Consider the following 14,808-nt stretch of genomic DNA (forward strand, 5'->3'; position numbering starts at 1 on the left):
ACATTCTGAAACATGTAGTGCAAAAGAGAAGAGTAAGGTGAAAAAAGTGTATGCACTGTAAGATGGTTAGCATAAATCATGGACATGAGTCAGTGCAACAGGACGCTAAAATATAACATTCTGTAATGTATTATCAATTAGTGAGAATAACTGAACGCTCTTTAACAAGCTCTGAATTATACAATCTTTCTCATTAGGATCTCTGGTCCTCAGTCACTTTGAAATAGGACCATCTGACCCTGAAGTAAATGATAAAAGATCTCCCTCTTGCTCTTAAACAAACTTCTTGGCTCCTGAAAATATTGTTTGACACTGGTTTGAGTTTACTGACCTCAATAGATATATTTCCTTTCACAGATGTGCTTAAGGTCATCCAATGTATGGGGATTACTTGGGGGGGGGGGTAAATCTATCCCTGTAACAGGCCCTGGAGGCCCATAGGGTTATGAGACATTGAGGCTCCTACATTATTCTAGATAGTAGGCTCACAGATGGCGATGAGATTGTCAGCCTTATGGCCCAGCCACCCTTTACCCCACAGAAAGATTCCTGGCACTTATTTCTGTTAGAGGCTGAGTCGAGCCCAGGGCCATAGTGCTGCTGGAAGAATTAGGTCAATTTAAAAATCCAATGACCTCATCGGGAATTAAACCTGTGACCTGCCGGCTTGTAGCATGGCTATGCTACCGCATGCCCCTGGATTACATGAATACATTTCGTTTTCTCGATTTACCCCGAGATAAAGATTACAAGGATTTAAATACAGAGACTTTGCAGGCTACAGTCTATGACATATCCATCTTCATACACTTAATGTAAAACATTAATGGAATAATTAGCAGTGTGCTGTTGCACTCTCTTGCGTAGAACTACCATGTGTAATATCTTCTTCCATACTGCTCAAACAAGGGCAAAATTGTGTCACTGACATACCACTCTAAACTGTAGCAGTAATAGCACACCATACACTGATCTTCTGATCATGAAAGAGTACTTGAAAAGTCTGTCTTCGATTCATACTGCTCTAATACCCGCTGTTCTGAGCATTATTACACATTCAGATGGACGAAGCTTCATGAGTAAGATACAGTATGTTGTGTTTTAGGTCAAGGAGACTGTTGCATATTCCCCACAAAAATCAGTTACAAAAATGTGCTCTCTCATACTCAGTGTCTTCAATTGCTTGAACATGACCAATGTTATACAGCAATAGCCTTTTAGTCACGCCCCACATAGTTGTGGTTAAAACCTGTGGCTGCTGACCTAACCATGTCAGGGATTTGTGAGGTGAATGTTCTAATCTGAATCCAATTTTTTCAAGCTTTTCCTATGTTAGCACAGCATTCTGTAGTGTATTCCTTGACTAAGAAAGGCCCAGTTGAACACAATCTCTTCACCAAGTCGAAAATCACCGATGAATCTGGAACTTGAACACCTGGATACTTGACAGTGAATTTTCTTTTATGATTTATTTTTTCACATAAGAATCATACACAATACCCTGCCTGCTCTTCAGGTGTATATTTCACCATTTCAATTCAGTACTGTACATGAGGCCACAAAACAGATGACTTCGTGTCTTAAGGTGAACAGAAACATAAGGAAGCCTGATACATTTTACAGTGAGTCATGTGCAGGTGTGGTCAGTCATGGAGCCATCAATAGCTGCATAGCATTGCAGTTGATGGATCTACCCATCCATCTCTTTCTATAAACACATTCAGCTCTCACTTACTTTTCTCAGTCAGGAAGCAGAAGAAAGTGACCTTAACCTACTTTAGAGTACTGCCTGGAGGAATTCACAGCACTGGCATTAGATCTGAACACAGAGAATAGGCGTTGTCAAGTTATGTGTGTATCTACGTAATTCTTTAGAGCACAAATTTCATTTACACAACATTTAAAAATTCAGTTCCCACCTTACCAGAAACATGCTGCATATTCACTATAAAGAGCAATCGGTTAATGTAGTTTAGAAAAGTAGTCATTTTGTATTCTGATAATTGTGCAAAACATGTATGTATACTATGTTACAGTCACTTAATCATACAATTGGAACAGCATCAGTGATGCAACAATGTGACATTATCAGCTCCTTCAGTAGGACTTTTCTCAGTGTGGTCAGAATCAGACTGTTAGCTCACCAAAATATAATGCCATTATACTTTGCAACACATGCTATGGAATGTAGTTTTGTGCCTATCCTACAGAAATGAGAGAGGTTTAGAGTTCTTTCCTATTATAAATAGTTCACTTCACAACTTCTGTTCTAATCTCTCTGGGAAAGCAACACATGTCACATTCACAATTCTGACTTGAAAATTAAAAAAAAAAAGATGTTTCTGACATATGTGACTAGTCATGTTTTCTTAGGAATATGCCCATAGATAACACATAATACACGATGCATCACTAATGTTGACGAGTGTTTGTACAGTTTTCTCAATTTAGTTACTTGTCATCATTAAATGTGATGCCTTTCTGCCGCAAATCAGCTTTTGCCTGTTGAATTTCCTGAAAACAAAAAAATAAACAACATACAAAACAGTGGGAATCATAACTGTTTAATATGAAAAAAATTTTAAAAGAGAAAATTTTTCTGCTAGTAACTGCATTAACAAAAGCCATATTACAAAACAATGCAATTTACCTGCACATAATATAATAACAGTGACGATGATGCCACTACAAACAACAACATTTTTACTTATGTACTGATTTAACAGCCTTAAGAGCCAATTATAAAGCAAGAAACACACATAAATGAAAGATAAAACATGGCAATTGGTATCATTTAAATGATGATCAAAGATATCCTTAAGAGGTAAGAAAAGAAAACAATCCTATTTCTACATGATGATAATTTCTGACTCAGTTTAATTACACAGGAATCTCTATTTATACATTCGTTGAACACTTTTTCAGTGTTTTATGAAAATCGTTTAATAATAAACATGGATAGTTAGTTATTTAGAGAGGGTGGGTTTCCCCATGCACCACGACCAGTTTGATCTATTGTGCTTCCTCTATGATATTCTACCAGTCTCTATACCCTACCGATAAATGGTGCGTACCATCAGTCCCGCCGAGCAAGTGAGTTCGGCCACTTGCTTAGCGGTGTCTATAATGCTTCCCCCATCTATCAGAGGCCTTAGAGACTATTGTTGGGTGGGAAACGTCCTGGAATTTGGCTCAGTGATCCCCTTTGGGGATATGAGGTTCTTTTACGTGCCGTAAAGTTACGACACGGGACACACAGCTTGAAGTCCCTCCCGGAGGACTTGTTCCCTGAATTTTTCCGCCCTTAAAAATTCGACGACCTCTGCCGGGTATTTGAACCCGCGTACCACGAGTCATGAGGTGGGAACGTTACCTCTAGACTATGGAGGCCGCTATATAAACATGGATAAGTCAAAGGTATTATTTTTTCGGGGAAGTGGATCTATTCCAAGTACCAGACCCCTTTCTTAATATAAATAATAAGGAGGTGGTTTGTTCAGTGGATGTAAAAGTGTCGGGTATTTGCATTACTGAAGATTTATGTTGGGCAACCCACTCCCACTGTGTGTGTCAAAAACTTAGCAAGACTATCTATGTAATAAAACCCCTATGGGACTCAGTGAGCCAAACTGTTTTAAGAAGTGTGTATCTTGCAAAATTTGAGCCCATGTTCAAATACGGTATTATTTTTTGGGGTGGGGTGCAAAATTACTCTGAAACTCTATTTAGACTGCAGAAAAAATGTGTAAGGGTGGTAAAAGGCGTTAAAAATAGTTTCCTGTAGAAATTTGTTTCCTGAATTAAAGATTTTAACTGTTACTTCCTAATATACTTCTGAGATCCTATGTTTCGTAATAAAAAAATAAGATTTATACCACCCAGTATTCTGATGTTCATGGCTATAACACTATTCATAAACACAATTTGTATGTACAATTTTGTAATAGGGTCATTCCATGTGAAGTCATCCAGATAGGTCGCTCACCATTTTTAAAAAAATTCATATTTTGTACACTTATTTCTACATATTTTCAAACTTCAAAAATATTTAACAAAAAATTGTAATCCACTCAGTTCTCAGAGCAAAGTTTGAAAACTACTGGGAAATTCTGGAAACTAGGTACGGGGTTCAACCTATGTGATTATATTCCTCATGTAGGAAACAACAAAGGGTAGAAACCACAGATCAGATACTTCCCCCTCCCATTGGTTTCTGAAGGTGAAAAACAGCGTTTTTCCCAAAATCGATAGGTAAGTTTCAAGCTTAATTACACCAAGAGAAAGTGAGTTGAGTAAAAACTTGTAACAATATGATTTGTACTCTCTGGATGACTTCACATGGAATTACCCAATACTGAGCATAGCAAGAGAGGGGTGATTAGTATGGGAACCAAAATATTTAATGTCCTTCCAACTGAATTAAAGAATGTAATACATTTTAATGTTTTTAAGAGCAGAACTCAAGCTTAGCAAGTATTGTGTGATTTACACAATCAAATGCTTTGGTCAAGTCACAGAACAGGCCTCCACAACAAGTTTATTATTTGTTGCTGTTAGAATGGTATTTATTAAGTCTTAAATGGCTGATTCAGTGGACAATTTAGTTCAAAAACCATGTTGTCCATGTGCCAATATATTATTAACACAAGATGTCAATAAAGATATTGGCCTATAATGAGCTATATCAGTTCTATCACCTTTTTTAAAAATAGGATTTATTTGAGAATATTTCAGTCTTGAGGGGAAGACACCAAGACTCAATATTTTATTACACATGTATGTTAGAGGTGCTAATATGAATGGTAAACTTATTTTGAGGATATATTGCGGAATTTCATCATATCCATGTGAATATTTCCATTTTAATGATTTCACTATGTCGTTTAACTTCTTTATTAGTTACTGTTGACATATATATATATATATATATATATATATATATATCTGGAAAAGGGTGTTTAAACACAGCAGTAAGGAATTTAAGGGCTTCACTCCTGTCTTTAGTTGAACTATTTTTTAACTATGGTAGTGGAGATATAAAATAGTTATTAATGTAACTAGCCATTTTTTGTATATTATTACATAATTTACCTTCTATATTTATGCTTGCTATTGGATTTTTTTTTCAGATTTAGTATTAGTTATAGTTCTGATGACACTCCAAGTAGTTTTTATTTTATTATCGGGATTTAAAATTAATTTATTATAATAACGTTGTTTTGCATTCTTTATAACCTCTGTTAAGATTTTGCAATAATTCTTGTAATATCTTGCTAATTCCAGATCATCCAAATTTCTACTAAGCAAATATAGCTCTCTCTTAAGATTGCAAGACGTTTTATAGCTGTTGCTAGCCAGGGTTGTTTGGTATGAGTGACAGAAACCTTAATATTGCTGTCTATATTTTGAATGCTTTTTGAGGTTCAGAATTGAACTTGAGCTGGTTAAGTGGTACATACATACTAAAAATGAACACAAGTGGAAAAATTATATCAGTTTCTAGCGGTTAACTGGCATGTATTGAGATAGTTGCAAGTCTCATGAAAATAAACACAAATGGAGAAATTATAACAGCTTTAAACACATTTTGTATGAAAGGTGAATGAAAATTTGTAAAAATCAGCCATTCACATTAATGAGTCAGAAGACTTCAAACCAGTGCCAATACAACTGGTAGTAACTCACTGGAAGAGAAAACTAAAACAAGATAAGGTTCTCAAATACAACTGTGAAGGTCACAATGCCACACCATGAACTGTCATGAAAACATCTTTTGTCTCTCAAACAATTTTGAAATTTTTATTGTAAATTTTTCTATAGCTGAACTATTTTATTAATACCTTACCTTCTGTAGCTCTTTGGCTGCTTCTTCACAATTATTGAAAGTATATACCCTCCACAGCACCACTGTGGCTGCGTAAAGCTGCAATGAAATCAGATACAAACGAGACACTATAAGATTTGAGGCTTTCACGGCGGTGACTATGAAGAAAGCAGTCTTCTGGGATTTGGCACCGTGTATATGTTGTGTTAACTGACGTTTCGGAGGAACGTATCGCCTCCATCTTCAGAGTAGAAGGAAAAATATAAGAAATCCGCAAGCGAAGAGACCGTGAGAACCGGTAAAAGCAGACTGCTTCTACCCTGAAGATGGAGACGATACGTTCCTCTGAAACGTCGGTTAACACCATATATACACAGTGCCAAATCCCAGAAGACTGCTTTCTTCAGAGACACTATAAGCTCAAGTACTGTCAGTGTCACAGAAACATTCTCTCTCAGCTTTTGCTTAAGGAGGGAGGGGGGGATAAAAAATCCTAACCACACTCTAGAATTTTGATTTAGTTAGAATTTAGTTTTACAGTACTAATGACCAATCTATTTATTCACATCTGTGAATCAAAAGAGGGAGTCTCTGTCACTGCATGATCGAAGCTAGTGCTTTTTAGAGGGGCCCAAATGAGCAGAAAACTTTTTCCCTTATACCAGATTATGGAAACATCCATTTTCCAAATCATCACATTTGAAAATACTCAAGATGATAGACAGTCTCCAATATAACAGTCATATTTACTGTCAAAGTTCTAACTATAATTCTGCCTTGCTCAGGAGCTTGTTCAAATCAACCACCACAATACTCATAGTATGCAATCTGAATTTAAGAACATGCTGAAGAAAATATTTCTCCATGATAGATGTTATGTGTATTGTTCAAAATTGAAGTTTAATTATGAAGTACATATCAACAATGCATGAAAATAAAACACATCCTCCTGCTTTCAATTGTTACATCTTTGCTCTTGTGGGATTTAACAAAGACTGTTGAGTCACTGTTAAATGCATGGTAGCATGGATGTCATATGGTTACAGTTAAACCAGTCACCATTTCATGGCTTTTACAATTACACAAAATGTTTCGGTGAAGGCAGTGTTTCAGGTAATTCTGTGATATTGGCGAAGTTTTACTGTGATTTAAAAATGGAAAATTAAGGATATAAGTATCACTTGGGTCAATATTTTATGGAACCAAGTGACTATTTCGACGCCCCAACGTACAAAATCCTGGGCATCATTCGAAGCGCAGGATTGCTGAGGGGATAATCAAAAGGGGAAGCACAACAGTTCACTGTAGGTTGCAGTGCAAGGGCCGAGAAGACCCACCCCTTATACAAAGACTGCCAATTCCCAACAGATATCCTTTGGCCTTCCTGTCAGTGGAACCCCCGCCCCCAACCACAGTCCCTGAGAGATTTGGCCATTCCCATAGCAGTAGAAGTACCAGTGAGTAAGTCCTCTATTAGAGGGAGACCTCTCCACAGTAACAGGAGATGATAAAACTGGGACCTCCAATGCAGGGGGTTTCTTTCTTCAGGATGATGGGAGAACTAACCCACCAGTCATTTGTTGGCAGTGTCAGCAGAGCCCTGGCTGGACCTACAACTGAGCTCAGTTCCTCAAGATGACTCTTCCTATTCTTCATTGCTTCTTCTGCTAGATAGTCCAACTTTACTTCTACATGGCTTGCCTCCATTACAAGAAAGCCTGACCATCAGTGGACCCTGATCAAAGCCTCTGAGAGATTTTGGCTGCTCCAGGGTAATCCATTACTCCCCTTCCCAAGAGCTCTCCAGTCAGTCTAACCCCAGGCAGGCCAGCCCACTGCTTCTGGGGACTGTCACAAGGAAGCGGAAGGGGTGACATGGTCCCCTAGAATCTAGTAGAAATTCAGGGTTGAAGAGTAAGCCGTGCATGCAAGCAAGCAGGAGAGTAAGACTTGAATTATCTAGACAATGAAGGCAGTACAATCTCCAAAATGTTGGTAAACTTCTACTAAACTATATGGCATCATATCCAAGAAGACAGGACTTTACATTAAGCCTGGATTTCAATAGTACATGGCAATTGTAATAATTATACATAAATGAAGTATGACTCTTTGTGTAATGTAACTATGAAATGTGTCTTAGCTTTGATGTTACTTCTGCAATTCAGATACTTACTTCCTCTATCATCATCACTGTGTCATAACATCATGGTACTCACCCCAAATATTGTCACAAGAAGAAAAGGCATAGGGATAATGATATACATCCATTCCTCAAAAAGCTGGCCTTGGATCTGCCTTGAGGTTAGGGCACACCATATACCAAGGAAAACACACATACCAAAAAGCCACTCCAGTAATTTTGTCATCTTGCTGAAACCTGATCTAGAGGGAGGAATGAAATGTTGAAACAGTCCATCACTACACTGTATAATGAGTATATGAAGAGTTCTGTACAATGCCTTAAGCTGGTGAAGTGTCAATATATGAATGTCTTATGCCCGGTTTGTGTACAATTATTTTCTTTAAAAAATATTGTAGAACATGATTTTTACCCATTTGAGTACAGTTCACAAAGTAGTTAGGCTCTCCACTTCATGAAGATAAGCTGGGCTTTTGCAGTATTGAACTTTTCACTTGTGGTGCATGCAACCTGAGAATGAAATGATAGTCTTCCTTATATGAAGCATTAAGTTATGGATCTTCATTGATTCCATTCCTTTTGGAGGGGAATTAAGCAATTAAGCCACTAACAGCCTCCATTATCTACTTGGATTTTTATGCTGACCCACCAGAAGCCTTTATGGACAACCTTCAAATAAGGGCCAGGTGCTCACAAGAGCACTCCAATGGTCCCTATTCTCAGCCAGATCAATCCAAACCATACTGTCCCCTCCTCTCTCTCTAACTTTCATTTTAACATTATTCACCCACCTATGTCTTGGTCTTGATACGGGTTTCTTCGCTTATGGCTTTCCCATCAATATCCTATATGCATTCCTCTTCAACCCCATTTGTGCTACATGTCCTGCCCATCTCAGCCCCTTTGACTTTATCATCCTAATTATTCTTCATGAATAGCGCAAATTATGAAGCTCGTCATTATGTAGTTTTCTCCAACCTCCCATTACTTCATCTATCTTCAGTCCAAATATTCTCAACACTTTGGTCTCAAACACCCCCAGTGTGCGTTTCTCCCTTAAAGTCTGAGACCAAGTTTCACAGTCATACAGAACCACGGGCCAAATTATACTTCTGTATAATCTAATGTTTCTGTAAGCTATTTTTGTCATTATTTTGCCCTTCATTCCAGTGATCAGATGGCAACATATACTTAGTATTTATCTGTGTGAGTCTCTACTGTTCTTGTTCTTACTGTTCACTGCAAGCTCGTCAATTTTGTCTTTCAGATATTTCCTCTTTATATTCCTGAAATGCCTGCTGATTTGAAGTCTTATATTGTTCAGCTTATCCTCATTTAACTCGCCTGGAGCCTGTAACCACTGAAATTTGGCTTGTTTCCTTTGGTCTAATAATTTTGAGCATTCTTTATCCAGTCATGGTATATGCTTCTTCAGTTCATAATAACCTAGACTCTCCTTGGCAGTAATTTTGATATTTTCTCTAATAGTTTCCCAAGCTTTGTTAACATCCACTTCAGTGTCCAAGTTTTCCAAAGCCATGAACCTATTTGAGATTTCAACATCATACTGCTCTTTATGCTCTAACTCATTTAATTTCCTGAGATTGAACCTCTCCATATGAACTCTGTGTGTTGTTTGTTTGCTTACTGCCAATCTTTCCCTAACATTTGCCACCACCAAGTAGCGGTCAGTATCACAATTTGATGCCCTGAATGATTGGACATCACGTATACTTGAATGCCATCTCCTACCGATCAAAATATGGTCAATTTGATTATGTATCTTCATATCAGGAGATGTTAAAGTATATTTATGGATGTTACGATGTGGGAACATTGTACTTTTGACAGTAACATTTTTCCATATGACAAAGTTTACTGCAATAACTCCATTATAATTACTAATTTCATGCAAACTCTCATTCCTAATTGTTGGTTTGAAAATGTCTTCCTCCCGACTTTGGCATTGAAATCTCCTAACAAAATTTTCATATGGTACTTTGGGAATTTATCAAATACATCTATCTTCATAGAACCTATCACTAACGAACTCTACTCTCTTAACTGCCGATATAAATCTCTTATGTACGAAAAAACCTGTACCTAATTCATGACACGCATTCCTTTTTCCATCGAAAAATATATATTCGCCTGCTGGTTCGATGCCATCACCTCCTTACTCCCGCTATATCTAACTTATATTTTGAGATTTCTTCCTACACATTTAACAAGCAGGAGAGATCGATGGACCAGACCAGTGGATAATTACATTAAGTACCAGTATTTTCTACTTTTTTCAATTCTAATTCAAACCTACACTTCCCTTAATGGTGCAACACATGGCACAATTCTGAAAGATCTCTTTTTTTAAATACTTATAATTCCAGAACACGGTTCAAGTCTTCCATTCTAATATCAGATGTTATACTGTAAAAACGAAATTAAATAGTTAAAATAATTATATATCGTCACATAAGTAACATCCCTAACCTATTTCTTCCTTCATATGCTAAGCTTGCTGTACGCAGAGGTAACACACAAACAATTACATCACCAGGCCCACAGATCCACTACGTACATGATCTACACGACGTACACGACGTACACATATACATACATACATGTGATCCATGTGATACAGAACATCGCAGGACATGCCCGAGCACCCTGATAACGTTTGCTGGTGCCATCTGTACACCACAGGGAAACGTGCGGGTCACTCTCTGTGCTCTCTGTCCTCTCTGTGCCCTCTGTGCCGTAAGTGCTGCTAACGGAAACAACGGAAAATTCCTCAGTTCTGTGTTTTCCTGCTTAACGGACTGCCTTTCGCGCGCTTTCGCGGTTGTTCGCGGTTGTTCGGCGAGTATGGGATTTGATTTGAAGTATTGAATCAAGAGCTGACGTTAGTGTTTAGGTTACATCCCCATGTTATTTATGTACATGAATGGTATGCTTACTATGCCAAATTAAATTAAACTAGAAATATATATGAAGTGAAAATTTCCTGTTACGGTATTTCTGTAGGTTATGCATCTTTAGTAGTAGCTTAAAGAAGGTCTGTAGAATCTCAATACTCACCGTGTACTGTGATTGTGTTATAATATCTGTATTGTTTCCTGCAGGATAAATGGGAAAAAAGGAATTCTGACCTGCCGCAGGGTGATCGTCATCCAGTAGGCAGACAGGTTTGAAACTCTTAAACTTTCCCAGGGATTGAGCATGGTAAGTCTGATTTAATGCATGATGTAGTGACTTTATTATGTGTTGCTTAATCCAGCGAAGAAATTAAGTTTAGCAAGTGTCTGCATTAAATGTATTAAACGTTACCCCTCAATGTAGTACCAGCTCCATGTTTGTAATACTTAAGATTTTGAGACAATATGTAATACTCTTACAGGGCTATGGTATGCGCAGGAAGAGCTGTGATATTCTGCACTAATGATTCTGCTAGAATGCTGCACTATATATTTTTATGCAGTAGAAAGTGATTTCACTACAGCTGCAGATTCACAGTTCCATGTATCTCAAATTCTGCAGCACAATCACTCCCACAACCTCCTGACCCTTCATTACACACCATTTCAGGTAAGCACTATATACTTCTTTTATGAATGCAGTGGCTAATAATGAGGACTAGTTTTCAAAGTTATTGTCCCCAGAACCCAATTGTAATCATACAAACGTCATTGTCATCATTTATTACTACTGATACTGTATATCAATATATAGGTCATGGATAATTAAAATATGTGTGAAAAGCAGAACATGCTTTCAGTAATATGATTTATGAGAGAATGAGGTGGTAAAGACTTTACTATGAGGAATAAAGTAACTAGTGTAAAAATTTTTTATAGAGGCAGTGTGTTGTCAAGCAATATGTGTTATTTCCCAATGTAAAGAATTATAGTAATCCACCATGTAAGGAAGCAGGCCAATTTCGCATTTTTCTTTTGTTCATTCAGGAGGGTGCTGCAGTGAATACCTGGCAACAGCTCCGTTTATTGAGGAGGTTGACAAACTCTTTGAGAGTTTAAATGGTGGAACACCTGTTGATCCTGGGAAAGCACTGTGTTGCCCACTAAGTGATAGCAGCCCCCAGTATTGAGCACTGGTTATCCCCTTAAGCAGGATAAATATCAGGATTCAGCACAGGTAGGACATTTTGTGTAATTTATTTACCTGTTTTGTTTTTGGTATATTCTGTTTTATTATTATGGGTGTATTCCCTCTTTATTTTTCTCCATATTACCCTGTCCAGTACTGAACTGGTGAACATGAATATAAGATTTCCAATAATCATTGCATTTTCTTAAGATATGTTATTAATTGTGCTAAATGTTCCTGTCCAGTATTGTAATGAAGATGAATATCAGATTTCCACTATTCTATGAAATATTATAAAAGGTTAATTAATTCCATCCAGTGTGACTGATGTCACTGATGTCAAGTCACACTGGGCAGAAATAATTAACCTTTTACAATACTGTTAGTGTGATGGACCAGGATGAAACAAATCAAAATTATGTAAGATATGTAGTTATATTTGCAATTTATTCTTGTTCAGTACTGGAGTGGGAGATGAATATCAGATTTCCAGTATTCTCTAAGATATGTTTATTTATTTACTTATTTATTTATTTTGTCTCTATAGATCATTGTTACATGATATAGGACAAGTCAGTTACTGTATATTGGCTGATTACAGTAAGAGAATAAAGTCACAATAGATTACAATAGTTAAGATTTCAGATAGTGTGAGATGGAATCCGTATTAGGTCCCCTTGGCATGTCGGCTTCCCAATGTCCTATTGTGCCTATACTGGTGATAATGCTTATGGAGAATCTGATGGACTGAAGATTGGCAGGGGAAACCGAAGTACTGGGGAGAAACCTGCCCCAGTGCCACTTTGTCCATCACAAACCCCACTCGACTAGACTGCAGCGGTGGGAAGCCAGCAACTAACCGCTTAAGCTATGGCGCGGCCTTTGAGATAATATTGGTGAATTTGGTGATAGCACTGGTATAACGTTTCACTGTAGACTCTACACTGCAAATCTCATTACATCTGTTCTCCCTTCCTGGTGCAGCTTCTTGGTATCTGCAATCTCTCCAGAGTAGCCCATTCAGGTACATCTCCGACTGTGTTATCTTGGTTGCTGGAAGAAAGAAAGGAAAACTGCGCAGTAGGGATTCCCAAAACCGATTATTCATGAATTATATGATTAAAATTGATTAGTGTTTGTCTCACATGAGAGAAACTCATCCACTATATAAAAACAATGATTGAGTAGGTAAGTTTTCAAAGCGTTTTTGAACTTATATAGTACCGGTATTTCTTTAATATATCGTGGCAGATGATTTAGCAGTCGTAGTCCTACATTGTTAAAGTTGTTATTGCATAGACTTGTATTACATGGGACGATGTGCAAGTCATCTTTTTTCCTTGTGTTGTATCAGTGTAATCCTGAGTTGGTTGTGAAATCGTTTGAATTGGATTTTATGTATATTAGAGTTTCGTATATGTACAAAGATGGTAGAGGTAATATATGTAATGATTTGAAAATTTGTTTACAACTAGTCGCTTTTGGGACCTGGGTCATAGCTCTTATAGCTCTCTTCTGTAATTTAAAGATCAATTTTTCATTTACTGAGTTGCCCCAAAATATCAGTCCTTATGATAACAAAGACTGGAAATGAGCATAATATAACATGCGGGCAGTCTCTAGTCCAGTCACTCTTCTAACTACCCTTAGGCCGAAACGTNGAAGTTGTTCGCTAGCTTTTGCGTATGCATAGTCCATCTTAGGTGCTTATCTAGCCAGACTCCCAGAAATTTTGAGTGATCTATGTAGTTGATAGCTGTGTCATAAATCTTTACTGAAGGGCATTCAAGTTGTAGTTTTTGAGGATGATGGAAGGCCATTGCTACTGTCTTCTCTTTATTAATAGTTAATCGATTCCTCTCAAACCACTCTGTGATTTTGTGTATTGTTTCATTTGTTTTCCTTTGAATTTCGTCGGCGCTATTTCCTGCTATAAAAATGCTAGTATCATAGGCAAAGAACGTAGGTTTCCCATGTTCTGTGCTGGCCTCCAGGTCATTTATGTATAACAGAAACAACACTGTTCCCAGAACGGAACCTTGTGGTATGCCATAGCTGATGGATCTCTTTCGGGATAGGTAATTAATGTTACGATTAGTTTTTTGCATCTGTATGTAATTTCTACTGCTTGTTCTCTGTTTTCTAAGTATGTTTGAAACCACCTTAGTTTAACCCCTCGTATTCCCATTCTTTCCATCTTACTTAGCAATATATCGTGATTTACTAGGTCGAACGCTTTTGAGAAATTAAAAAATATCCCTATACTCATTTCTTTTTCATCTAGTGCTTTGTAAACCCTTTTTATAAATTCTGTGTTTGCTGTATGTGTTGATTACATGATATAGGATATAGGATATGACATTACATGATATAGGACAAGTCAGTTGCTGTACATTGGCTGATTACAATAAGAGAATAAAGTTACAATACTTACAATTGTTTACAATAGATTACAGTAGATTACAATAGTTAAGAGTTTGTATAGTGTGAGGTGGAATCCATATTAGGTCCCCTCCGCACGTCAGCTTCCATATGTCCTATTGTACCTGTCCTGGTGATAATGCTTATGGAGAATTTTATGTTATTAATTTTTCCATATAATCTTCTCCAGTAACGTAATGGAAGATGAATTCAGATTTTCAGTATTCTGTAAGATATTGTGACATGTTGACCCCTACCTCCCCAGCGGTACGTGGCGGTAACGTAACGCTCGCGTTCTTACGGTAATAGGCGAGTT

At 37.3% G+C, this 14,808-nt stretch overlaps 1 protein-coding gene across 3 annotated transcripts; it reads right to left on the reverse strand.

The window, feature by feature from the left end:
* Positions 1–1,582: 1,582 nt before the first annotated feature.
* Positions 1,583–10,580, reverse strand: LOC111866368 (dolichol-phosphate mannosyltransferase subunit 3). Of its 3 annotated transcripts, XM_023855254.2 has the most exons (5): positions 10,458–10,580; positions 8,380–8,477; positions 8,044–8,209; positions 5,846–5,923; positions 1,583–2,514 (listed from the first exon to the last, which is right to left on the reverse strand). In XM_023855254.2, exons 3-5 carry the CDS (start codon positions 8,191–8,193, stop codon positions 2,452–2,454), a joined length of 291 nt encoding a protein of 96 aa, XP_023711022.1. In that variant the 5' UTR covers positions 8,194–8,209; positions 8,380–8,477; positions 10,458–10,580; the 3' UTR covers positions 1,583–2,451. The 3 variants fall into 3 exon arrangements, with proteins under 3 accessions (XP_023711022.1, XP_023711021.1, XP_033608116.1); XM_023855253.2 differs by lacking the exon at positions 8,380–8,477 and having other exon boundaries at positions 10,458–10,576; XM_033752225.1 differs by lacking the exons at positions 8,380–8,477; positions 10,458–10,580 and adding an exon at positions 10,071–10,414.
* Positions 10,581–14,808: the final 4,228 nt, after the last annotated feature.

This window comes from Cryptotermes secundus, unplaced genomic scaffold (genome assembly GCF_002891405.2).
Source record: "Cryptotermes secundus unplaced genomic scaffold, Csec_1.0 scaffold497, whole genome shotgun sequence".
Lineage (NCBI taxonomy): Eukaryota > Metazoa > Arthropoda > Insecta > Blattodea > Kalotermitidae > Cryptotermes > Cryptotermes secundus.

What these genes read in the sequence shown, in the direction of transcription:
- LOC111866368 (XM_023855254.2), bottom strand. Translation starts at nt 8,193, where the DNA reads ATGACAAAATTACTGGAGTGGCTTTTTGGTATGTGTGTTTTCCTTGGT. An exon ending in TTCTTGTGACAATATTTGGG is followed by an intron (nt 5,924 to 8,043) that starts GTGAGTACCATG and finishes ATTTCATTGCAG; the next exon opens with CTTTACGCAGCCACAGTGGT. An exon ending in CAGCCAAAGAGCTACAGAAG is followed by an intron (nt 2,515 to 5,845) that starts GTAAGGTATTAA and finishes TTTTGTTTTCAG; the next exon opens with GAAATTCAACAGGCAAAAGC.